At 43.8% G+C, this 27499-nt stretch overlaps 2 protein-coding genes across 2 annotated transcripts in view; one reads left to right on the forward strand and one right to left on the reverse strand.

Annotated features, from left to right (window-relative positions):
* Positions 1–1029: 1029 nt before the first annotated feature.
* LOC119379229 (vesicle transport protein SEC20) lies at positions 1030–2186 on the reverse strand (the record flags this gene model as incomplete). Its single annotated transcript, XM_037648460.1, is given in 4 exon segments — positions 1030–1128; positions 1196–1287; positions 1591–1683; positions 1975–2186. Coding segments are annotated over 4 exon segments (398 nt in total), but the record flags the coding sequence as incomplete, so codon positions are not given.
* Positions 2187–2354: 168 nt separating this feature from the next.
* Positions 2355–27499, forward strand: part of LOC119379228 (F-box/WD repeat-containing protein 4) — a gene marked incomplete in the record, with an annotated part of 32273 nt that continues 7128 nt past the window's right edge. The window contains 6 exon segments of the mRNA XM_037648459.2: positions 2355–2762; positions 3047–3145; positions 10346–10528; positions 10648–10786; positions 16463–16620; positions 23746–23889. Coding sequence (XP_037504387.1) covers positions 2560–2762; positions 3047–3145; positions 10346–10528; positions 10648–10786; positions 16463–16620; positions 23746–23889 — 926 coding nt within the window.

Consider the following 27499-nt stretch of genomic DNA (forward strand, 5'->3'; position numbering starts at 1 on the left):
ACGCGCTCTCGGGTGCCGGCTGCCTCAATGTACTGGTAGGGACACAGACAGAGGAGCTCTGAAAATTCAAGCTCAGCTTTTCTGTGACTCAAAACGGTCAAAAAGACACAAGCTGGGTCAATCGTCATTATTAAAACCAGAAAAGCGAGCTACGAACTAAATATGTCTATTAAATTTATTTTATTATAAGAACGCCACACATTGATGTTAAGACCATACATGGGTATTAAAATAAGCTCAATTTTCTCACTTAAAACAAAATAATGCAACATATTTTTGCAGCACAATATTTAGCAGTCATGGCCGGGTATAGTTCATCATTTTCATAAAAATCGGTGATGATTATTTTTTTTAAAACGACCCTAAAATGTTGCAATTTTCGCTAGTTTTGGAATTATGGCAAATTTGGGATTTTATAACGAAATAAATATGCAGTGTAGTCGCATAACATTTTGCTTAATTAGCGCAAAACCTTTCGTAGACTAGTGAGAAATATTTTCAGCTTCAGCGCTTTAGCGAAAACTGCGAAAAAAGACCCTTGAATTTGGGGTCAGCCAGAGGCAGTCGCTGAAAAATCAAAGTATCGCAATTTTTCAAAAATGTACTGTCAGTCACACAAATTTAAAATTTCCATAGGCCGATAGTACTATTGCTGAAGATTTACGAAAAAATTAACACTGATGTCCACAATGCGTTAAGTTTTTAGTGATAGGCCTCCAAAGTTGTGAAATCTGAAAGTTGCAGAATTGCCTTTTTCCACCTGTTGTGAAACGCGAATTTTTTCCTAGAAATCCGTGATAATTTCCGCAAAACGAAGGTTAATTCCTTTCTATAGAGACATTTGCCCAGCTCATATAAAAATTTCGTGCAAAACAAAAAATAGTCGGGACCCCCCTTGGTCTGTCCTTATCTGAACACACCCTGCTAAGTTTGATCCTTTTATTTGTGAAGAGAATGTGGCAGAGTTCCTACAACTTCAAAAATATTTGTCAGTGCTTATTCAATCGGGCATGACATAAGTTACAGTACCTCTGCCTGACGTGTCCTCCAGACAGGAGCCGCTCTCTGTCCTGGTCATGGATGTTCTTTTCAGCCACAAGGTTTGCCTTGCGTAGTGCTTCAATGTTGCTGAAAAAGACCGCATTTTGCATACTCTATGTTTTGCAATTATGAAACACAGTGGGTAAGCACTCACCATTTCATTCCTTTCACAAACTCTTCAGCCTTCAGTATTAACCTCTCCTTGTCCTGAACTTTGTCCTGCTCCATTGCAAGCGCTTTCAATGCCTTGAATATAACATGCACAAATGTAAGAGCATGCACCCGGAAAGCCTTTATTCGCAAGTACCCACAGATGCAAAACTGTTTTATCTTGAAATTCCAAGTTCACATGAGTGCTGAGCAAATGGAATATGCTGCACATTATAAACATTACATACATGCCTTTGAATTTGTACTGCTGACAATTGGGGGAGGGGGGGGGCACCCGCAAAGTCAGGTCAATAAATGTACGTGAGCCTCAATCGCTTCTTCACGCTTTATAACATGAATACAAAAATTCGTCAACGTACTACCCTGCGTAATACCTACTTCCACTGTCTTTTTGTAGATGCGCATGCTCTCTGCAGCTTCCAAATTTTTGGCATTCAAGTCCTCCTGACTCGCGCAACCGTTTTGGATGTCCTGAAAAAGATACGAAAATCGGTGTAACTTTTTTGTCGCGAATGATTAGCTCTGAACGACGACGCGAAACCGAAACAACTCCATTGCATCTTTTAAGGACATCAAAACAAGAAAGCAATATGACGTTGCTATTGTGCGTTTTTTCCTGAATGCCCCGGTCAGTCATAAAAGGCAAGGAACATGATGTCATTTGCGAACACGATGCTCCCGGTTGGTGAAACAAGTGGTTTCACACGGCAAATGGAAGCCACTGGAAACTACTCTTCATTTTGAAAACCACAAGCGCCATACCTGTATGCATGACTTTACCCGTAGATCTAGCTTGAGGATCTCCTGGAGTAGATTCCTTTCAGCATTTGCACTATTACTTGTACCTTTAATGTTAGTTTTCCATAAGCTCGCCATGCTGTCGGCCGTAGCAGACCAGCCAGAGGACCAGCCAGACCAGCTGGCTGGCTTTTCCCCACGCCCGTGAGCGTTGAATGGAGTTGATGATGACTGCTAAAACTGGTTAAAAGTTACTGAAAATATGCGAAGCATACGGTACATAGCATCCGAAATCACAATACTTACTGCAAAAAAAATTTTCTGAAGTAAAAGATCCAGAGACTTCATTTTTTAACCAAGTTGTGTCAATAGTATATGAAGTCTCCGTTGACGCCGTGTTGGCAAACGAGAGGTCGTCCCAGCAGTCCCCGAAGGCCCCGTGAGGTGCACGCACGTACGCGCAATTCGGAGTTTGAAAATGTAAAATTTTTCTAGAAATATTTCCCAGTCAAGTCCATAGGAAGATGAAAATCACAGAACCACACCTCGAATCAACGTCATCGCACGCTAACCCGTCTCGAGTGCTCCAGCGTTCCACTGCGGTTCAGAATGTCGCAGTCGGACGATATGTTTGTATTGCTCCCACCTGATGTACTGTATATCATATTCTCCTTCTGCGATGTGCGGACTCTGGGGCGACTTAGCTGCGTATGTAGGCGCTTCAACGCTTTTCTCAAGCAGAGCTACGTTTGGAGCCAGAGGAGCAGGAACATTGTCGCCACAAACCAACGCGATAGACGAATTCTGCAGCGGTGAGTTCACCCTCGCGAGAAGTCCTGTGCGAATCGACTGCGCGACGCGTTTCTACGCAGGTTGTACGCGCGCATGGTGTTTTTGTTTTTCTCCTTGTGTCATATACGTTTCATAACCAAAGGCGGCAGAAGAAGTCATTTGATCAAATTTAATTGTCGCTGCGTGCATGTGGCAGTATGTTACGGCGTTCTAAACCATCAGTTTTGCAGAAGGAAGCGTCTTGCGGCTTCCCAATATTACCGCCGTCATGACTTAAAGATTGCTTTCCCATGTTTTCATTTAGGTCACTACATGTGCTGGAGGCGGTTGAAAAATGTTGGCAATCAGTCCGTTGGCAGACCGGCCGCTACGAAGAAAAGGTACTCCTGCAGCATCATACAATGTGAGCAATGCATTTCATATTCAGTAGCAGGATGTTTGAACATTTATGGAGCAACCTCATTATCGTGTTAAAGCAGTCTTGGATATATGTCCGGGATTTCTTAACCGGTTTTTCATACGTAGCGCGACTTGCAGGTTTATTTCACGGCGCTTCCTGTAAGTGGCGCAGGTTTTGAGTTGCAAGTCAAGACTCGCTTTCGAACTGGCGCTGAAATGCCATGAACCTGTCGTGCACCTCAGTCGCGCCGTGTTTAATCATGAACCCATACCAACTTGCCCAACTATCAGTGTTACTCAACATGCACCTGTGTTTACAAATCCAAATAGCAATCGACTGTTGGGTACACTTAGTCAATTTATCACTTTTAAGTAGGGAGCCAGTTGCAACAGATTTGCCTTTTGATTTTTTTTTAAAGCTAAGGTGTTCTCAGACAAAACATTTCATTTAGTATATTATGAATATTTTCGTTTGAGCATAGGTAGTGGTTTAATTTACACATTTGGTATTTATTGATCAGGGGCGTAGCCAGAAATTTTTCGGGGGGGGGCGGGTTCAACCACACTTTATTATGTTCGTGCGTGCATTTGTATGTGCACGTGTATATACATGCAAGCAAAACTGATAAATTGCGGGGGGGGGGGGGGGGGGGGGCGTTGAACCCCCCCCCCTGGCTATGCCCCTGTTATTGATGCATATTTCGTACATGTTATCATGTGATGATGTGATCACAAGGTACATGTTATCACGTATAAGCAGATTCGGCTGTTTTGCTAATGCTACATTCATCTGGTTGTCTCCGCACTCTGACTCGGTTTGCAACCATATGGAGCCTGCTGTTGATCCGAGCCGTAGAAAGTGTGTCCAAGCTTAACATGTAGCTGCTCACCAGAGTGATCAGAGGCCTGAGGAGAAAACATGTCAGTGCACCTTCTGTTGCAAGCAAACAAGGTGCGCAGGCACCAGGGTGTCGGAACGAAATGTTTTTCGTTTCGGTTTTAGTTTCGTTCCACCGCAAAACGTTCTGTTCCGTTTCTGTTCCAGAACGAAAAAAAAAAAATGTTCCGGAACGGTTCGTAACGGTTTTTTTTTTTCTGTATGCAAAAATGTGAAGTTAAGGTAATCATGAAAAACATTGGGTTTGTGATCTAGTTACTTGCTCTCCTCTTAAGAAAGTGGGACAATTGTAAAACACGTTCTTCAGAGGAGCGGACGTAACTCTACCATGAATTCCTGCGAACTAGCACAAACCAGTATCAATTTCAATGTCATAGTATTTATTTTCTCAAAAGTCAAATACCAGTTTTTGTGGGATAACGCTTTGTGTCGAGGGAGTGAGCACGATCTCAGAAGCAGCACATCATTGAGTATACTCTCTGATGTGCGAGACCGCTGTTCTGATAAAAAGATCACCAGGCCTGCGCGGAACACGCAGTACAGTCATAGCGAAAGGTGGAAGGTCGGACTTCGCAGAGCCCGTTGTAGAGTCTCTTGGGGCAACTAATACAAGTACACACGCAAGGTACCCACCACATCATAAATCATTGCAACTTTTCTGAAGTAGCGAAGTTCGCACTATGCCATTTTTCGTCATTCTTCGGAGAATCGTGGTACCCGCTACACATCTGTAAGGCATTATGCGCACTTTGTGCTATGGCTGATGAAGATGAATAATTATGGTTGAGTACTTTGCAGTGGATGGGAAGCAGTGTTGCAGAATGGGCGCCTCCATTCCATAGCCATTCCATTCTGGGGAATTAGAACTTGCCACAGTTCCATTATTTTCAATTCCTCGGAATGAGAAAACTTAGCCCATTCGCACTTTGGGAATGGCCGGGCAGTTCAATTCCATTCCTGTAATTCCTCAACGTAGGAAAGTAATCTTGATAGTTTTATTGAGTTAAGAATGAACGCTCCATAAAGCTGATGCCAGATGCATTAAGAACAGCAAAAGTGCGCAAAAAACGTTGCCAAGGGCGAGGGATAATAGCTTGGTGACGCAGCTCGTGCAGTACAACCACCCTACTAATTCCCATAGGGGCAGTTGTCCCGCTACCTATAGTATTTGCATGGTCAGCATCTTTGAACGAATGGTGGTGTTTTAATATTGTTTAAGCTTAAATGTGTTGATGCTAAAATGACGATATAGCATATTTTTATGCTGGCAAAAGTAGTATTCAAGAAGACTAAGCAGTTTTGCCACGGGGCTGGAGCGGTCGTGAATATGGAGAAAACTAAGATTTGGTTAATGGGGAACAAAACCCTCTAGATCTGCTGGTATTAGTTGGAACAGTGCACCTCTTGGGCACCTTGTGCCTTTGCATCGAATACGGAACACTGGGCCGCACTGCTCGACAGCACTCAAATTTTTCAAGCGCGCCTCGCAAGCATGGATGGGGTGATGAAAACTTTCTGTGTTCACCTGTGCGCAGGTATGCAACGTCTTCCTTGTCGCAAAGGTTATTTACGTGTGTCAGGTACTAAACTGCTCGTGAGATATAGATCAGGCTGTGCATAGCGTTATTCGCCACTTTAGTGTAGGGGTATCAATGGAAACCAATGCGCAGGGGTAATTTGTTTCTGCCTTCGTGGGTATCTGCTGGGATAACGCATTTGTTTGTACACTAACTTATGCCTCGGTTTGTAGTAGACGTGTTGCTTATAAATGTACCGTGCTTGTAATCAGCCAAGCCATTTTAAAAATACTGCTTTATTGTTAATTTCGAGGCTCTGACTTACTAATGTTTGAAGTTTGAAAAACAGCACGTAGGACAAAAAACGTGCTCTATTTTCGGAAAAAGACATAATTCCATTCCCATTCCATTCCGTGCAAAAAGCGCTTAATACCATTTTCATTCCATTCCTCCAAGCATTGTCCCCATTTCATTCTGGGGTCATTCCAATTCTGGTGGGGCAACTCCGCAACACTGGTGGGAAGCATTAGACTACACACTCTTTGTGCAATTAGCATTGTGGGATCACTGGTTGTTATTTTACTCTTCTGCCACGCTACATTACACATGTTAACACGATTCCTTGCCCGACATGACGCCCGTGTAGAGTATTCTTGCGAAGGAGTTACAGCACCAGCGTGGCACTGTGGTGGAAGACTGGACTGCCACGCAGTGGGCGCGAGTTAAAATTCTATCCAGTCCTAGAAATTTGTTTCTCATTTAATTTTATCATCTTATACTTTAACCACGCGATAGCGTTCACGGACACCGGCGGTGACGGTCAACTATGGCGCCAAATTCAGCTGTTGTAATCTCATAATAGCTTTCGCTGTAACAAACTTCAACGTCGACAATGCCCTCTCCACTTTGGCCTGCGTGACAGGCGCACAAAAGTCCACTTGCATAAATATAAACATCTCTGGTTGCCACTGTTTTCGTTTTTCACACAATTTCAACATATATGCTGTGCCCTGAGATATGCTCACATTGCATGAGCTCAGTTGTTCTGGATTGCGAAGTTTTCTCGTGAACCGAAAAACGATTGAAAAAAATTTTGGTTTCACTCCGGAACAAAATAAAAAATAAAGTTTCGGTTACGTTTTCGTTCCGTTCCGACGCACTGGCAGACACCTAGGACCCACCATGCATGCTGCTACAGATAATGTCGCGTTAACAGTGTAAAGCTGCGTGAGCCACGTGATTAGAACTCCGTAAGATCTCGATCGCACTCTGAGGCCAAAAGTGAGAGCTCAGAGTGCTTTTAGCTGGAGCGTGGTGCTCTGAAAGAACCAGTTTAATGTGACACATTTCACCAGAGCACTCTGGAACACTTGGAAACGGTTAGCTGAATGCACTTGTCAGATTGCTTGTTGTGCATTATTTGGCCTCAGTGACGTTCACACGTTTTATGCGCAAAATTATGCTTTACTGTATATCCACTTGTTTACCAGCTTGCCACATTTGAAACTAGCAGAGCTTATTAAGGTCTGTCACCTTCATTGTTTAATACAATGTAGCACTGTAATCTGTTGTGGCAACCACTATTTGATATTTTTTCTCTATTTTTTTTTATTCATCATCGAAAATGTGTTTTGAGCTTATAAATCCACAAAGTACATGTTTAGTTGAAATGAGCCATATTGGTAAATTGTGTTGCTAAGGCATCCACTTTATTTCTAGCCTCACCTGCAGTGATTGATGACTTAGTTGCTATGGTGTTGCACTGTAAAGCACGAGAGCACAGGTTCAATTTCAAGATATGGTGGCTATGTTTCAAAGGGAGCAAATGCAAAAATCATCTGTGTGCTTAATTCAGGTGCACATTTAAAGACCCCAGTTGACCAAAATTTACTTGAAATCTCACGCTAGGGCCTGCCTCATTATCATATGGCGATTCTGGCACGTAAACCCCTAGAATAAAGTTCTAATTAAATTTCCAGCCTTCCTCTTTGTTTCATAAACATAAGCCACGCCACACAGAATCAGAATCAGATTTATTTATTATCTAGTTTTAAAATAATGTTTGCAAATAAAATATATACAAGAGGTCTCAGCGTGATAGACTTTAGAGCAGAACATTCTCTTAGTACTTCTAGACAGAAAGGCTAAACATTATTATTTCAGATGATGGCATATTGTTACATTATTATAACGTGAATGTAAATAGATAATGATCAATAAGGCAGTTATGAAAATGAAATGAAATTACGTATACTATATTGAGTTTACATGTATATCAACTCGAAGTTAACTAAAGCCCAAACCCCATATACACAAAAATCCACGTGACAGCGACAAGTGATAAAACGGGCCGTTCATGCGACATGTAGCTTGGTTAAAATTGCTCGGCCATTCGATTTTGGAATTCTAGAATCTGTCACCCATCACCCAGAAGTGCTATGCGCAACAAGCAGCAAAAAGCTGGAACGTGACTTAATGACTTACTACTGATTGTTGCCACTCGCTCAGTGATTCAAGAGAGTTGCTTTTTAACGCTAATAGCATTAAAGAGCTCGTTTCGCAGAAATTCCGGTGTTGCCGTCGGTGTCAGCATCATTGGTTGTGAGCGAAAAATGATCATCTTGTCCGTGACCGAAAAATCGAGAAAGATGCAAATAAAATAAATAATAAAAAAACTTCGGTATGAGTGAGAATCGGACCCAGGTCGTCTGCATAGCAAGCAGGTGTTCTGCCACAGAGCCATGCTATTGCTTGAAACTGCTTCAGAAAAAATCACTATATGAATGTCATGTAGTGAAAGGAGTCTCCTTAACACATGTAATATTGCATGGCAGAAGCGTAAAATCATGCCAGGCATCAGAACATGTGATTTGTGCAACTAGTGGGTGTTTTAAAGGCCCACCCATTACAAAGTGAGCAACTGTGTAGGTTCGCATGTTTCCTTACGGACGCATAGTGGGTCCTTTGCTGATTTGCAAAAGAAAGAATTATGGCGCAGTGGGCACTTAACAACTGTGCTTGCAGTAGACATTCTAGGCGCACAGTCGTTCGTTTCCTTACGGCACGGTTGAGGCATGCAATGAGAACCGAAGCTAGGCTAGCACTTGAGAAGGTGATCCACGCGGGGCCTAATTGCGCTATTGCGTTCTGCTCTCGGAGGCAAAGTTCAAGCATCCTACAAGTTTTGGGCATGTTGGTGCATGGTTACACTTAAAGAAAGCCACTAAAACTTGGAAATGGGAAAAACTCAGAAGCAGAAAGCAGTGACAGTGGCTCAGTCATAGATGCACATAATGATGAAATTACCTGATGCTCATGCAGGTCAGAAGAAAAAAAATAGTGCAAGACCTTCAGAAATATTTTCTGTCACTTTGTACAACAAAAGGCATTGCTTTACATTATATACCACAGTCATTATGCGAGTTTCGGCACAGAGCAGCCGCCCTCAAGCCAGCAACAGAGGAGATCAGTTGCCTGAATGGGGTTTAATTGTGCAGGTGACCGCTTGAGTGATGGTGATCTCTGTCGCATCGCTCCTCGCCGTTACTTCGACTTTTGCAGATACAGGGTTAATGCTTTATGGCACAATATTCTTTTAAGGTTAAGTTGACGCAAGATTTTTGGTGAATTTCCCATAATTTTTGGTTTAGGCAACAAAAAGATTACTTTGTAAAGTAAATCTTGCAGATCAAGATGTGGGAACTGACCTAAACCACTCAGGCTATTGGGAGCTTTCTGCTGAGAAACTTGTAAAATAAAATGCCAAGGGAGCAATTAATTTTGTGAAGTGCTAGTATGGTGTTGGAGTACAAAGCAATAAGGAGCAGTTAGCTGTAATTGATTTGTATGACCCAAATTTGAATGTGTTTTAATTAATATAAACAAGCATGTAAGGTAATCATTGCTCTTTAAGATTTGTAGTAATTGCATAATATAATAATATTAGCACGGTTTTATTATTGAGGTATGATGTAGCCCTCAAAAGGGACACTAAAGGCAAATAACAATTTATGTCAGAGTGAAAGCTCAATGTATGACAACGTCTAAAGCTGCAGTATTATCAGCAGCAGTGCCCTACTTACCGAGAAATTAAGCTAAATGTATCACACGATGAGCGCCACGAGTGGGACATTTTGGAAGTGATCCCAATGACGTGGGAGAGTCTGAATACAATTAATCACTCGTAATCAAACTAGCTGCAATAAAAAAAGAACTTTCCGTGGATCAAGGGACGTAATAAAATGCTGCTTGTTCGTTTGTGTTTGATTCATGGAAAAAAGAACCTCTTTGGCGTTGCCATGGGGAACGGCGCGCGTGATTCAAAAGTTGATCTTGTTTCAAAATAAGCACTTCCTTGGCATAAAAGTAGCACTACGAGGTTTCTGGACCGCTATTTCAACAATCAACGTTGACTTAATATTTGCCTTTAGTGTCCCTTTAATAGAATTCTAATTCCGTATGCTGATTTCTTCATTAGCGACACTATTTGAATTATAAATTTTAAATGTGTATCCAATTTTGCAATTGTTTATAGAAAGCGTGTTGGTTTGGGTTGTTCTAGTAGCCTTGAAAGAAATAGGCTTGTGTAAGAGTTTGCTCAGGCTAGTTGGACTTCTTGGCATTGCATTGAACAAATAAAAAAAAAGTGTTATTGAGATATTTGCATCAAATGCATGTACTGCAAAGGCCATTGGACACTTCTTTGTTTCTGTTATTATTGATGAACTATTTTGTGTTGTGGAGGATTTGGATAGCAAGACTTATTTTGTGTGTGTTCTGTTGTGTGAAGGTACATACCATGGCTTCATTTGGAGCGGGATGTGCTCTGGTACAGCAAGGGAGCCGTTATTCTCAAATTTGAACGACTGGAAGATGGAACGATCGGAGAAAATGTATTGCTGACACTTCGTGGACATAGAGACGATGTTGGCCATTTTGTCTGCAAAAATGGCCTGGTAGTCGGTGGGGGAAAGTGAGTATTTGCAGCTAGCCGCTGGTATTTTTTTTCTGAGCCTACGTAGCCTCTGTAGTGAAATTGGCGCTTGGGTGAAGCCCTTTGTTTGAAAGAAATCCTATGCTGTTTTTCTTTAGCGATGGCTCCCTTTGCATCTGGTCAGCTGAACAAGGATCTTTGGTGCATTGCCGTTGGCATTGCAACAGCAAGGCCATCAACAGTGTCGACTACCGTAGGAATGTTGTTGTGACAGGGTCTCAGGACCGAACTGTAAAGGTAAGGCTGACTTTATCACTGAACAAAGTATCATGAGCCTGCAGCTTATTTTAGACAATGAACCGTAGTAGTATATCCATTTTGGGTGCCGTGTACACATTTGTGCATGAGATTTGTTTTTACCAATTGTAACCAGTGGTGCCAAGAAAAAGTGACAAGACATTGAGCTTTGGTGAATTTAACCCCCATTCATACTCTATTTATAATCATTAAAGTGGCAGTATACTACAGTTGTTAAAAATGATCACTTTTGCAGAGACACTCCCACATTTGACAGGATGGTCTGCTAATGACAACAGTGGTGAAAGAATAATTTTTCATTTCTCATAATGCTTGCGACCAATAAATAACCTGTGTGTACGTTGAGTGCGTGATTCAGTTCTTTTTATGCAAAACTGCAATATTACATGCTGCACTATGAAAAGATATCTAATTACTCTAACTATCATGGCCCGGTAGAATACCAACAAAGCAGCATCCCATAATCTTTCAACAAAGTGGCCAGCACCTTATATAATGGAACCAACAAACAGTGGAGCCAAGGGAACCATAGGGGACATTATCACTTTGCAACACGGCGGCCTCGTTCGGAGGTGCAACTTATTTTTGCCATTTATGTGCACTATTGGTAAGGAAGAGACCACATAAACGGCGATAATTATAAATTAAGCATTCTTCTTGCCTAAAGTTCCTTAATGTGTCTTCAGTGAAGGCAGTACTACGTGAGGCGCTGGACGGGGGCCGTTTCGGCAGGAATTTCAAAAAAGTTTTTTACCTTTCCAGGAGTGCTCACTGCCAGCCGATAACTATTGGATGTAATTTGAGTGGCTCGTTGAATTCGGTTTATGAAGAAATATAGCACGACTGACTGTACAATAATTAGATAATTATTTACATTGTAGTTACAATAGATTGCTGTAAAATACACTATAATTTATTCTAACGCTCCCACTTGCTTTATATTTGGTCTACAGGACGTTGGCATTAAATTATGTCAATTTAATGCATATATTGACCTTCGTTCACAATGTGTGTTTCTAAGGGTTATTTGTAGTTCTTAACTGTAGTGTAGTAATTGACATACACAAATGGAAATGAATCAAGTGGACGAAAAAACACCTTTCCATCGGTGGGGCCCGAACCCACATCCTTTGAATTACACATCCGATGCTCTACCAATTGAGCTATGACGGCGGGCATTCCCCCATCTCCTTTTTTGGGTATTTCAGCACATGTAATCCTGGGATTGTTAGCCAGCGGCACTCGTAGCCAAGACGGCGAGTGTGGAACACACTTTTGGCCAGGTGGCATCACATAGCACGGGATATTTTTACGAGCAGGCAGCTGACCAATAAACCCTAACATCAAGTCTGCTGGAACGAGTCTCTCGCTGTGAAAAAATGAAAGCAAAGGAATTTTTCAAGGGGCTCGTTTGTTTGTTAGACACAACATAATGAAGCCAAGGAAAGTATAGGGGACATTATTTGTGGTTTTTAACTGCACCGCAACTGTAATTTCTATTTATGTCATGATTACTACACTACAGTTAAAAGCTACAGAGATGCTTTCCTATGCTTTCTTTGACTTCATTATAATGTTTCTAACAAATAAGAGCCCCTGAAACCATTTTCTTGCTTTTGTTTTAGCACCTTATTATAAAGGCTCTAATTCACGCCTCTATGTTAATTGCATAACATTTAGTAATACGTAGGGCTGTGCAAAATGTGAAATTTTCTCATAAAGTATTTCCACACTTCTGTAGTGACAATAAGTGGGAAGCTTGCGCAAAGTTTGTTTGATATAGGAATAAATCAGGCTTATATACATTTGCACATGCTTGTATAATACTGTTCACACTTAGACGTCAGAATAACTGCGGAGCTTGTAAACAAAACAGAAAAAAATTTTGGATGCCCTACGTGGCAATGATGGTACTGAAACATGTTACTGGATGGTGTACATAGAATATTCTATTTGCTGTAGGAGAGAAATGTTATAACTACACTAAAGGAAATGCAAAGTCAATTGAAGATGCTATAGAAGACTCTCAGAGCTCTGTTTTTGTTCATTTCGCGACAATAGGTCAATATTAGAAAATAAAAATGAAAGGTCAAAGCTCGCTTTTTTAATTTCGCACCTAAGCCCTGGCACTGTAACGTGAGTGATGTTACAGGTATTAAAGTGTGTTTTCGTATTTACGACATCCAAGAAATTGCGCGACGAAAACACAGACAGAAGAAAACAAGTACAAACACAGCGCAAACACTGCGCTGTGTTTGTACTTGTCTTCTTCTGTTCGTGTTTTCGTAGCGCAATTTATTGGATGTCATGGATCACCAACTAGCCCAAAATGCTGCTCTCATTAAATTCGTATTTACACCATGCTGTCTCAGTAAAAGTGCCTAAAATTTGCCATGTTCAATCTTTGTTCTTTAGAATGTATTGTCATTCATTTTTAATGATTAACTACATTTTAGCAGGCGCATTCAAAATCAAAGCAGGCTATGCATGAACTTCCAAGTAGCATGATGACACATCTTTTCACTTTACGCCTTTTCTGGCTTGTCAAGCATCCTGCTGTGGCAAGACTGGCGCTTTTGGTATTGACCAGTATGACCATGCAGACATGGTGATACTGGTCAAATAATGAATTGCAACAAATTCGTGTGTAGGCCATATGTGCCTAAAAGCAAGCCGTTCTTATTGTATGAGTACTCTAATGATTGGGTGAAAGTTGTGTTTCTCATGCATTCAATAAAGAACTGCTGCTCCCACATGCCAGCTACAGCCTATCCAACAGAGGAATAATTTGGAGCAGTCTTGACATCCATCGTTCTCTGTCTTCCTCAGGACTCCAATAATTGTTGTTGTCCTTTACGTATTAGGAAGAAACATATACTAAAAACAGGTTAAATTGATGAATTCTTAAATTAAATACAAATAAAGTAGTTATGACTGTTCAATTTGTATGCAAGACTATGAATATTTAGGCACCCCTAGTAGTTTGAGAACTTCATTCATGATGAGGAGGAACACTGCTTTGATTACTGTTTATGTGGCATAAAAGTATCGATGCCTTGTTACGGAAAGATTGAAGGCTTAATATTACATTTAAATTTTGGACACCACCACTGACATATGCAGCCAACGACATACTCTTAAGCTTCCTTAAAATTTAGGCTTGTACGAATATTCGAGCACTTTGAATATTCGAACGAATATTACAGTATTCGAATTCACTTCGATTCGAATTTAAATTATTGGAAATTTCGAAGTATTCGAAATGAACGAATAGATGTATATTAGTCAGCATTAGGGGTGTGCAAATATTCGAACTTTAGAATATTTTTCTAATAGTGTTTGCTATTCGATTTGATTCGCACCGAAATTTTACTATTCGAAGTATTCGAACTTTCAGAAAATAAACATAAAGACGATAAATCGGCATGCAGCATGCTTTGTCTTGAGTTTTTGGACGCCGACGTACGAAACTGCTAGCCGCTTCCACCGGTGCTCCGAGCGGTCGATGCACGACAAGCTTGCCAGGGGGTCCGCTGCCGATGCGTAAATTTCCCATCCACGGTTCCGAGGAGCCAGCAGGCGATGCGATTCGATGCTTGCAACGAAACACATTGCGGCTTCTTCGCTTTCGCTTGTCCGCTAGCTCAATGTTCTTGCCCACAGAGTTCGGATTTGTCTCGTACATCGGCGCCATGAGTGGTGTTAGGCCTAGCGACGACTCCGAGCAGTAAGCTCGGTCGCGATGTGCGTGGTCGTGGTCCCGGATGTTTCAAAGTACGTCATGCTCGATCGTGAGTACGAAGAGTCGTCCCGCGATGGTCTTCGTCACGAGGTGCGAAATGCTGATAAGCAGAACAGTCGGTCCGAGACGCACGTCTTCGATGTTCGCGACGAGCGCGGCACACTATCATAATCTGATGCTTGAGCTTCCGCTAGCAGCTGCCAAGCTTAAGCGTAATTATATTCTAAATGATCATTAACCTGTGAACACAGAATGAGTGCAAACGCGTCACTAAGTAGCGCGCTTTTAGACAGCCGTGACCTCGCGACATGCAAGCGGCAGACGACGCTCTCCCGGAGCGAGGATCGGACCAAAGTTGAGGCATGCTGGAGCAACCTGGCAGGCTCAGCCAATCGAAGGCCTCGGAACGAACTTCAAACATTTGCTTTTTGTACACTTTTTTTCTGAATGGAGGAACTAGCTGAAGCAGGAAATTTGAAGGCAGGAATGTTCTTTCCGACGAGCCCAAGATGGCAGCGCCCGGTTGCGCCATTGCAGAGCTATAATTTTTTTTAACGCAGTTTTCTTTTTTTTTTTTATTTCTGCAATAATTTTCGCCACCCTGACAACCACAACAAATTTTTACCGCACTTGTACATAGTTTTCAGTGACGATATTTTAGAATCAGATAAAGGGCTACAGAAACTGAAAATGCGATTTTTTTATTTTTAGCGATATGAAAGCCACATCCCCCCTTAGGAATAAATCTGTTCTTTGACACTGTTTCTGACTTGTAATTGTTTCTGTCTCGTAAGAACATACTTAAGGATTCTCTGCAACGTTTTTCTGTAATTTCTGTTCGAAGTATTTGAAAAATATTTGAGAAATATTTGAAAATTATTCGATTCGATTCGCACTCAATCTTTATTATTCTAATTTGCTTCGCACCCAAAATTTTGCTATTCGCACAGCTCTAAACTCGGGGACAACTTTCTGTGGCAATGAAGGGAAAGCTACGGGGGCGGAGCGTCTGCACATCTACTGCTATGCGAAGTAGTCCAGTTTGGCACGCGTCTCGTAACGCCGTGGAAAGTGATGGCTAGTGTTGCATTTCGACACAAATGCTGCTTAGCGTCTAAGGTACGGGTAAAAGGCGCGACTTTTTCAAGCACCCAAAAACGCAAAGTGACAACGTATAAAGTAAAAGAAATACAAATATCTCGCTTGTGTGCGTTGCGTTCCGTCTCAAAAAGCTACATGTATAAAATGAAGGAGTATTTTATATATCTCACGCAGAAAAAACTGACGCAATTGTGGGACTGCATTCATTAGCGGTAGGATACGTGCATTGTGGCTCTGTAGCTTTCCTTTCATTGCCACAGAAAGTTGCCCCAGAGTATAGTCAGCATGTAATCCCCCTGTAAAGGTGGTTTCACCGCAGTGGAGGGTTGCTGTACCGTGAATGCACCTTTCCAGGGAAAATCCACACTGCCGCGAAGCCCCACTCTAAGGTTAAATGAACATATTACCCGCACATCGATTCATCATTTTTTAAGTTTAAAAGCTTGTTATACTGGTTGATATGCTCTAAGTATAATAAATTTTAAAACGTAACATATTTTACAGGTTATCGCTTGCATTCTACCAAAAGCCAAATCCTGCTACTATTCAAAGTTGCTTCCACCTTCCTTGAACCAAAAAGAATGACATTTGCACATGCCTTGTTTCAATTTTTAGAGAATATTGTGCAGGTTAGTTGGGTCTTGACAAATATGCTAATTTTTCTTTATAATATGTGATATGTACTATTTGAATTCGATTCGAAATTATTCGACCAAATAACTATTCGCTTTGAATTCACTTCAAACCTAGAATTTACTATTCACGCAAGCCTATTAAAATTATGATTTGTGCTTGGTGCTGCCAATATGCAGGTGTGGAAATTGAGTGGACAGACTTCAATTCTGGGCTACACCATCCCCATCTGGGATCGTGTCTGCTCCGTGGCGATCCTGGAAAACAGCAGAGTCCTCCTGACTGGTTCCGCTGGCTGCAATGGTGTCTCACCACTTCAGGCCTTTGACTTGGCTTCGCAAGTTTTGCTTTCCTTTTATATATATATATATATATATATATATATATACAGTTGAAACCGCAATAACGAAATCGGCGGGGAAAGCACAAAATTTCGCTCTTGCGGAAATTTCGTTGGCGCGAGAATGCGGTAGAAAAGACATGGAATTTGCAAAAAACACATTTTATTTCCAAAAGTCAGTAAATTTGCTTTGGCGGGCCTTACCATGCAGCAGTTTCATGCCTCTCGATCGGGAATCTCGTTTGCCATGGCACAAAGTTCGCCCCATGCACTGGTTAGTGACAGCGGCACTGCGCTTTCACCAGTACCGTCATCAAGTGTGCCTACAGGCGAACCTTCTTCCGGCTCCGCTCGATCAGCGTGGATCAGCGCAGAATCGTGGACAGCGAGCTGCACGCAACGCCGAATTCTTTGGCGATGTCCATTTTTTCCCTGCCCTTTTCCACCTCACTGATGATTGCAGGCTTATCTTCCAGCGTGATGAACTTCCGCTTTTTCGCTGGAGGTGCCATCTTCGCAGGCAGTGAAATCTGACGAAGCAATCGCAACACACAGTTCACATTGCACCAAGCGACCAAGCAAACGCTCCACAAATGGCTCCCTACAGGCGACCATGTGCGCGCAAAGCTGACAAAGCCAAGCACAGAGCCAAGCCAACGAACGAAACTCCATGAGGAATGTGGATTTGGCTACGTAGTCCGCGATAACGAGCAGGTGTTTTGGAAAGCCATCATTATCATCATTGTCGCCAGCTTTGTGTTTTATTGCGATAGCAATTACAGTAGACTCTCATTAAACGGAACTTGAAGGGACCAGGAAAATATGTTCCATTTAACAAGAGTTTCGTTTACTGAGAGATGAACTGGGTTGAAACATTCAGGTATGAAACCAATAATACTAAAGGCAGTTGTTCCATTTAAGCAGCAATTCCGTTTAACAGATTTCCGTTTACTGAGAGTCCACTGTATATGGACAGTCTCGGCTGGTTTTTGCCGTCGCCGTTGCCGCCGTCATGCTGCCTATATGTATAAGTACGTATATATATATGAAAGTCCCAAAGAAAAATAATTCCGAAAAAAGCTTCCGAAGCGCGGAATCCAACCAGCGACTTCTCGATCCGCTGCGTGTGGCTCTAACCACTATGCCACAAAGCGCATATCGTGCAGGTGGCTAACGGCGAGCGCTATATACACACCCTTTACCGCAGTACTCAGACACGGCAGGCGCTTATAAGCGTTTCTTCATTACCAGCAAGATGGCGCTAGGAGCGCAACGGGCGCATTTAAAGGCGTCGACCAGCTCGCCCCACTCCTGTGAACGCCATTTCTCTTCGTCCTGCAGGGCGTGGTCGCATTAGTGCGCTTATATGAGGAAAGAAGGGGGCGGGCGGGGTGGGGGGGGGTGGAACGGAGGGTTGTCTGTCATGTGCTTTCCCCGCGATGTCCGCGCTGAAGTCACAGAGCGTACGAAGGTCGCTTCGCTCGCTGCAGCGGCCGCCTTTGCGAAAGGAGCGCGCTGTTCAAATAGAAATAAGTAACAATTGTGACAGTTATTTCGCGCTCGTCCTGTGTGTGTTCTTTTCTTGCGTCCTTTGCGCTTGAGCGACGCGCTGGAAATTTCGAGCTGGTTTCCGTGCTTCGCGTTACATTCCAATTTGTTGCTATCGCATTCATTGCTTCGCCGTTGCGGCGAAACTGTAACTTTTTTTGGTAAACAATGATGGCGGCTGCTTCTCAAGTGCGCTGCAGCGATAGTTTTGCACAATTTAAGTGTAGCATGAATGAGTTTCAGCAGTTTTCGAATGTAGTTAATGTTGCGAGAGTAGATTATTTGCGCACTCGTGTTTCAAAAATTTCGTTAATGAGGGACTGCGGTATGAATATCTTTCGTAGTTGCGAGTTACGAAATGCATTGACTCCTGTGGGCGTGCTCCGAAAATATTTCGTTGCGGTGAGAATTTCGTTCCCTCAGGATTTCATTATCGCGGGTTTCGACTGTATATACTTTGGGCAGAAGATATAAAGAATACTTGAACAATTGTGTATGTAGTACTAAATACCTGAAGTTAAAGTTTGTTAAAGGTTTTCAAGTTTGGGTCTAAAAAACGAGCATGTGCGGCGCATAGATCATGCAGAGGAATACATACCTTGGTAGTTTAGCAGCTACGGTGTAGCACGGCTGAGTACAAGGGTGCGGGTTTGATTTTTGGCCACGGTGGCCCCATTTTGATAAAGATTCAATGTAAAAATGCCTGTTTCTACTTTGATTTAGGTGCGTTTGAAGGAACCCTAGCTGGTCAAATTGAATTCGGCATCCCCTGCTATGGTGTGCTTGATAAGAATATCATGGTTTTGGCTCATAACTAGTCATCCAGTGTGGCTTGGTCAATGCTGCCACTGGAAATGAAGCTTTAGTAAGCATAATAGAGGGCAAATACAGGCGAAGGAGGCTAGGCCCTTGAAGGGACTGATAAACAATTTCTTATGGTACCTATTTTCTTTTGTGCAGCGGAAAAAGTGTCAGAGTGTGTAATCAGGGAATGGTAATGTGGAAAATGCCTTGAAACATTTGTTATCAGAATTATATTTGGAGCACTAATGAAGTTGTATGTACAACAGATGCTGCATACAGTGGTCGGTGAGCACGACAGTGATTATAAACTGGCAAATAAATGAAGCCCTACCAATCAAGCCTGCGTTGTGGCAGCCCGTGTTCATGCCCTGCAGCACGTGGCATGCATGCGGGTTTGAATTCAAGGCTTGACACTGGTTTTCAGCGTCAACGCCTTTTGCCTCGTAATAAGCGTAGTGGGGATGACTAACAAAAAAGTCACAGTTTCGCCGCAGCGGCGAAGCAATGAATGCAATAGCAATAAATTGGAATGTAACGCGAAGAACCGAAAGCAGCTCGAAATTGCCAGCGCGTCACTCGAGCCCAAAGGACGCACGAAAAGAACGCACACAGGACGAGCGCGAACTATCATGCGTCACAGCTCGACACTTCAAGCGCACTGCTCAAACATAAAGCAGGACGCACGAAACGAACGAACAGGTACACACAGGACGAGCGCGAACTGTCACAGTTGTTACTTATTTCTGTGTGAACAGCACGCTCCTTTCGCAAACGCGGCCGCTGCGAAGTGACCTTCGTACGCTCTGTGGCTTCAGCGCGGACATCGCGGGGAAAGCACAAGACATACAACCGCCCGCTCCACCCCCCCCCCCCCTCCCCGGCCGCCCCCTTCTTTCCTCGAGGTAAGCGCACGAAGGCGGCCACACCCTGTAGGGCGAAGACCAACGGCATTCGCAGGAGCGGGGCGATGATCTTTAAAGCGCGCAACGCGCGCACATCGCGCCATCTATGTGGCGAATAAGAAAGCATGCTGAAGGAAATGGTGTATATAAATAGCTCGCCGTTAGCAGGCTGAAAGACGGTACTGCTGGTGGCGTAACCGTCTGCTGGAAAGCGAGAGGTCGCCCGTTCGATTCCGCGCGTCGGAAAGTTTTTCTGAATTATTTTTCTTTGTGGCTTTATATATATATATATATATAGGGTTTCGAAAGAATATTCCTGGCTATTGGTTTAATTATATGAAAGAAAACTAGTCACAGTGAAAAACATAACATTTATTCTGAGCTTTCGGCCGGGGACCGGCCTTTATCAAAGAATGCATTCGTACATCATGGCGTACGGGTTTAAGTACAGATTTTTTCAATACATAGATGTAGACACACCATCGTGATTCGTTGGACCGTGACATGGGAGGGGCCAGAACACATATATACACATATACATATACGGTGAATGACGGCGGCCGGCGACGGCAAAAATCAGCCGAGATTGTCCATATAATTGCTATCGCAATAATAAACACACTCTAATTTTAACCACAAATTATAGTGCTCCTAATTATGCATTCACACGACAGACCGAATCCGGATTTGTCGTGGATGCGGACGGCTAATCTACCGATGATCCGCCTGCAGGCGCATCCACACGACAGACGGGGTCCTAGCAGACAACATCATCAGTAAGCCGGATTAGTCTCGACCGCAGCCTCTGCGCTCACTTGCGCTTGCTGCCAGCAGACTGTTTTAAGAATATACGACAACATGGAGGCCGACAGAACGCGAAGCTCACCGAGCTTTGTTGAGCGTCGCACATTGTCAAAGACGGTAATTTGTTTCGGTGAAAACTGGGTTGCTGGTGAAATGGCTGGATGGGAAGAGAAATCTGCTGTACCGAGAGCTGCTGAAGACTGACCTTGCTGTTGTCGCGCATGGGGCCCCGCATACGAAGGAAGGATACAGTGATGTGCCGATATCGGTAGCTTTTTTTTTTCTTTCGCTGATAACAGGTACCGACAGTACACATTGCACTTCTGCACATTATGTTTCCATCTCATGGGTCGCATCTTGATCTTAAAATCAGTGTTCAAACACGGACCGTGCTTTGAGACAACTTCTTTCGGCGACAGCGCCACATTGCCTACCATAGAATCTCGCGTGTGCAATGATTAAAGGGGCAACTTATCCGCTATTCTCCAAACCACCAATCAGCCTGCATTGAAAGTGCTAGATATCTCAGAGGCGATCATCTAGAATACGGCCCCAGAAATAAACTGAACCAACTGCCAGCAGAGCTGAAATCGACTACGAGGACAGCCGTGTGGCTCGAGCAGAAGAAAAGTGTACCGGTTGCCAGACACTGCTGGTTTGCCCGCTAAAGCTACAGCGTTCCGCCACCAGAATCCCGATGTGAAAAATAGGTTGGGATTATCCGTCCACGAGCCGCGCGGATGAGGAGAATCGTTGATGTGAGGTCATGTGACGCGCCGTCCGCCCTTCCAAATCCGGATTCGGTCCTACATCTGAATACACCATAAAGAACAGACGACATAAAGCAGTCCAAATTACTTTTTTCGTACAATACCAAGGCCTGTCCACCAGGTCCCGCAATGTGCCGATTTTTGTGACTTTCGAACATAATTTAAGAATCAAAGTGTCAGTCAGATTATAAAAGAATGCCGGTTTTTGTGGCTTTCAAACATAATTTAAGAATCCAAATCTTTCAAATTACTTAAAAAATGCTCAATGCTGTCGCTATAATTCACCGTCTTTCCATTTCCACTAGGACCTAATCACATGTTCTGGCAGTTGTCAGTTCCTTTCACATAAATGTGACACTCCTACTTTGGCACATGCAAGAAAGCAGGGAAAAAACACTGCCACCTGAGGATGTCGGTCAAGTAATACCCTTCACACGGGGCAACTTAAGTGCACTTTGAGGGAGTGCACTTCGCCGCTAGTGTCATTCGCACGCTGCCATACGGGAACGCTTAGTGACACTTGCTGCAAATTGCACTTGCCGGCGAGTGCGTTCACTGAGCTGCGACGGAGTGTCCAGCCTCGGTAGCAGTCGCTCGAGAATAAATAAGGTACTATCCGAAGCCGAGTTCATAGCATTTTTTAAACTATCATTTTCGTTATTAGCAACATTCTTATGCATTAAAACATACTTTACTACAAAAAACTACTCTGCTATTCTCGCTGTCAGGCAGTTTACAGCCACGACCGCCAGGGGCATGCCCAGCACGCGCCGTGCAATGGCCACAGCCGCCGCGTTTCTACGTAAAGTTTATTTTAAGGGCTGGTTATAGCTGTAACACAGTATTAATTAAGAAACATTGCCTGAAATAACAAATACCTGTTGTGCTACTTAAGTACCCATCGCCATTACCATCATTTCCCAAGTACACTTCCCTCTCTCGTGTAGCAGCGCGCCGCCAAAGTGAAATTCTGGGGGCATAAGTGCACTCGCTCAAAATGACACTAAATTTGCCAGTGTGACCGGGGTATAAGAAGGAAGAGGGCAGTGAAGCTTACCACCTCCTAGGTGGCATGGCAACAGAACAGTTAATTTGTCTTTTAACTCCTTAAATAATGAAATGATTTGTAAAATTGCTTCATTAAAACACTCCCTAGACGACGCCTTACAGCTACCAATGCATATAGAAAACATGAAATGGGGCCTGGCAAGATGCCCTTTAAAAAGTTATAAACGATGGTGATGGTGAAGCTGCTCCCGTTAAAAGTTTTGTCAGCCCGCCAGACAAACATGTTATGTGCATTTGGGAGCAAGCATTAGTAGGGGTTTTGGTAATATGAAGTAGAGATATTGCCATAGAAAGGCTTTTTTAGAAAACACGTGCTACAGAGGCTATTAATGCAAGAGGACTTTTTAAATAGTTGTCACTGGCCATCAAGTTGATAATATGGCAGGGCTAAGAGAAATTGTTTGCTACTTAGTTTATGGTGCTAGATCAGGTAATAACTGTTTTCTTGCACAGTAAGATTTCATAGTGAGGTTCTTAAACACAATAAGAATCTTATTTATAGATATCTGTATAATGCATATATTGTAATATCCACATGATATCTGGGTTAATGAGGTATAGCTGGATATTGTGTGCTTCTGATCTGATATATGCAATGTTCTGTCGGTGATTTTGGCAAGTTAAAGTTTACAGTGACCTCGCTTTTCACTGATGCTGCTTTTTTTTTGCCTTTCCGACTAACCAAAGTGTAACGATACATCAAGTCATGTGCGGTTGTGGCTAAAAAGAAAAGAATTGTGCAGGAGCTGGCTTTAATGGAAATAGCTAGTGTCATGACCATAATAACACGCAGTGCGATGTGGGGCTTTGCTTGGAGCGGCAATGCTCAGCAGATTCAACTCATAATGGCATTGTGTGCTGGACCGCATGCAAGCTTCTTGGTTGCCATTATGATACTGTGCCCTGAATAACATGCTGACTGTTAACTTTCATCAACTCTGATTGAAGGCGACACTTGGGTGGCATATTTACTGGCAAGTCGAGCAAGGGAAGATCGTCCTGTTGCACACATGCTCTTTATCTTTTTGTATTACCTTATCAATCCTTTGTAAGCTGTTGATGTTACAGCTCATTTCTCCTGGCATCCAAGGCTATGTGCCATGCAATCTTGATATCTCACATCTTTGAAAATATCTGGCCAAACTTTGATTTAAGGACCATAACCCATAACATTGCCATGATTGTTTATGTGCTATTCCTGAGCTCAGCTTGTGTTTGTTTTACAGAGGGCGCCATATCACTGCATTGGGGACAAGCCACCGCAACGGTGCTGGTGTGCTGCATGTGTATCCAGAGTCTCCAATAGAGCTGCTGTCCTGTGGATATGACACATTCATACGACTGTGGGACTTGCGATGTGCTACCAAATGGCAAGTTTTCATTTGAATTTGTGCTGTCTGGGGCTTTCTCAATAACTTAGCCATAATGAGCTACATATTAAAGGACTGCACAGTGAGTGTTAATCATAGTTTTTTTTATTTTTTATAATCTGATATGTATTTGTGATAGATGAAATAGCATACCTTTGTCATTGATCTTTTGAATTAATACAATCTGGAACTGGCGTACTTGATTTCATCATTACTTAATATTCAGGGGCACTTCTGAACAATAAAATAAGCATTTTCTTAATGCTTTAGTCTGGCTGTCAGTGTCGTACAAAATCTGAAATTTCCAACCACCTTGCAAAATGCCGATAAAACACTGATCAGCCTAGCGAATGCCAAGAACATGGGAGCAGAGTGCAGCACCACCAACCCTTTACTTCACTGTCCATGTGCAGCAATTTATAATGGTCACGTTTATGGGCCAGACGATGCGGCAGTGCCAAGTAAAACAGTGTGAACGGCCATGCGACTTGCTTTTCACATTACAATCTGGCTTGATGTTTCACAACTCAACCAAGGTGAAGCATGCGATATGCATTCAGTGCAGATGTAAGCGTGGTTGCTGACTTGTGCAGAAAATTTAATTTAAATCGCTTGAGCAGTTGCCTAATGAATGCAGTTATGCATGTTACATGTATTTCAATAGGGAATTCGGAAGTTAGTCCCATGCTATGGGCCTCCCATCTACCAACACAGGCTCTGAACACAATGTACATCATCGCAACAGCAGACAACATAAAAGCTAGAAACAAGACATGGCCGAAGCACTGCTACTTCTCACAACAACCACTTGTGCCTCCCAGCTTTACAGAGTAGCATAGGAGCTTTGAAACTGAGTTTGGTTTGAAAAGCATTGATTACTGAGCATGTAAATAATGAGGCTTCTTATCGATTAATGCGGCTAGTATCAAGGGCTGGGATACTGAATTTCCTGAAATAGCGTTTGCTATGTGTACTGCAGTCACTTGACCTACTTGTGTCATTCCTGCCTTTCTGAATTTTGGCAGTGAAATTCCTTTTGTACTCCATGTGTACCATCACAACCATCACTTTGTGATAGCTGCGGTGCCACAGCCACTCTGTGCAAATGACTTGCAGTTGTTGCCAAATTAGTTTTCAGCCACGGCCTTTGGTGCTATGTGTTCGACAGTGCAGTTTACTTCCAGTAAACGGGTGTGAGGTCCGGAATCGGCAAAATACAAAAATACTTGGTATTTTATATCTGGTTACTCTAGTCTAATACCTTTAAAGGGACACTAAAGGCGAATATTAAGTCAACGTTGATTGTTGAAATAGCGGTCCAGAAACCTCGTAGTGCTATTTTTATGCCAAAGAAGTGCTTATTTTGCAATAAAATCACGTTTTAGTGGTCCGCATCTCGTTAGCACACTTCAGGTCACACGCCTGATGATGGTGATGAAAAAACATTTATTATAAAAAAAAAAGAGAGTTTGGGGGCGAAAGCATGACCCCGGTACATGGTCGGCGTCCCTAGTCCGGGACACCGCATGACGAGGCCCCGTCTCGCGCCCGTCGCACCAGAGCCCGTTGCGACTCCAGTGAGGAGCAGTTGAGGAGGGCAGTCTCCCATGCCTCTCATGAAGGGGTAGGGGAAGGGGGCAGGTCGGGATTTTTAGTACATGCCCACACCATGTGGAAGATATCACAGGTCTCCCCACAGTGTGGGCACCGCCCATCCGTGTTTGGATCGTAGTGCTTTAATATTGCAGGGCAGAGTAGAGTACCTGTCTGCAGGCGCCTTAGAGTTCGCTCATCCGCCTTACTCAGCCCCTTTGCAGGAGCCGGGAAAAGGCGGTGAGTGTCGCGATAATATGAGAGAATTTCTTTGAACCGCAGAAGCGGTGTATTGGCCTCCGAGTCATAAGAGCCAGGGTGAGGAGCCCGGTGGGTAAGCGCTCGGGCGGCCGCGTCAGCGGCCTCATTACCTCGTAAGCCCTGATGGCCAGGAGCCCATATAATGCGTTTTGGGGTCGGATCAATGGCAGCCCGTTTTAGAATTTGGCCGGCTAAGGGGGATATCTCCCCTGCCAAGTAGTGAGCACATGCTTTACGGGAGTCCGTGTTGATGACTTTCGAACTGGGATCCGCGGCAGCAAGCGCTATCGCTACTTCCTCAGCTCGCTCTGAATTTTGTGCTCGGAAGGAGAGCCCATTGACGTGTTTTTCCTGGTGAATTACAGAGGCCGTGTAAAATCCCTTGGGCGAAGGCCCTGCTATGTCCACGTAAAATACACCAGGTCGAGAGCCGTGTTGTCTTTCAAGCGTCCGAGCCCGCGCTTGTCGTCTGCTTTCGTGCGTGTGCGTATCCATGTTACTGGGGAGCGGAGAGACCGAGAGCATATGGCGCCACAGTTCTGGAATACGCTCCGCCTCCTCTGCAGGGCAAACGTGTTGGATCTGTAATCGGTTTAGCAGGCGGCGCCCGGGAGCCGTCTGCACGAGCCGCGTGTATTGATTCACAAGGTGGGCCTCCCGCAACTCCTGGTAGGAGTTGAGCACGCCTAAAGCTCTGAGCTTGGCGTTGGAGGTGGCCACAGGGAGATCCAGAGCTCGCTTAGTCGCCTTGCGGATGATAGCATCTATTCTGTCGTCTTCGTGCTTGTTAGTGCGAAGGTATGGGACGGCGTAGAGTATCCGGCTAGTCACGAAGGCATGGGCGAGCCGAAGCGCGTCCCTGCCCCGCAGACCGCCCCGCTTGTTGGAAACGCGGTGGATCATGCGCCCTACCTGTTCGCCTACTATCCGGAGTTTCGCAATTGTGGAGTCCGGTCTGAGTCTGTGGTGAATGAACAGGCCGAGAATCCGAAGCTCCTCCACCTCTCTGATGGGAACCCCAGACAGAGAGATGTGTATGGCTGATTTATCTGTTGGCTTCGCTCTAACATGCAGAAGCTCTGATTTGGTTGGAGCACATTGGAGTCCACAATCGTTGGCATACGCCTCGACTATGGATGCGGCCCGCTGAAGGCGTTCCTGCATTTCCCCAATGCTCTCTTCGGTGGTCCATATTGTAATGTCATCGGCATATACTGCGTGTTGAATGCCTTCCACCTGGGCCAATTTGTTTGGGAGGCGCATCATAGCAATGTTGAACAGGAGCGGTGATAACACAGCTCCCTGAGGGGTACCCCGTGTTCCCATAATGTACGGGCCATATTCCTCGTCCTCGATCCGAAGAAGGGCTGGCGTTTAGAAAGGAAATCTCTTATATATGCAAAGGTCCTAGCCCCGCAGTCGGTGGAACTCAAGTTGGCCAGGATGCTATCGTGTTTAACATTGTCGAAAGCCCCCTTCAGATCAAGGGCGAGGACGCCTGAAATCAGACATTCGTACGTCACTGCTGCCGTGCCCAACATTGCCCGCCTTTACTGCGCGGCCGCCGACACTAGTAGCAGCAGAGCGAAAGTAGAGGGACCCACAGCAGCAACAATGGCCATCGAAGCCATTGAAGCTTGCCGCAGTCGCCGCAATGGATGTGTGTTTTTGACTGTTTAGCACACTGGCGCAGTGGCATGACACTAAGCCACTTCGAGCGTAAGGGTTCATTCCACGGCACCCAGTGAAAAGACAT

Source organism: Rhipicephalus sanguineus, chromosome 1 (assembly GCF_013339695.2).
Source record: "Rhipicephalus sanguineus isolate Rsan-2018 chromosome 1, BIME_Rsan_1.4, whole genome shotgun sequence".
NCBI classification, from domain to species: Eukaryota; Metazoa; Arthropoda; class Arachnida; order Ixodida; family Ixodidae; genus Rhipicephalus; species Rhipicephalus sanguineus.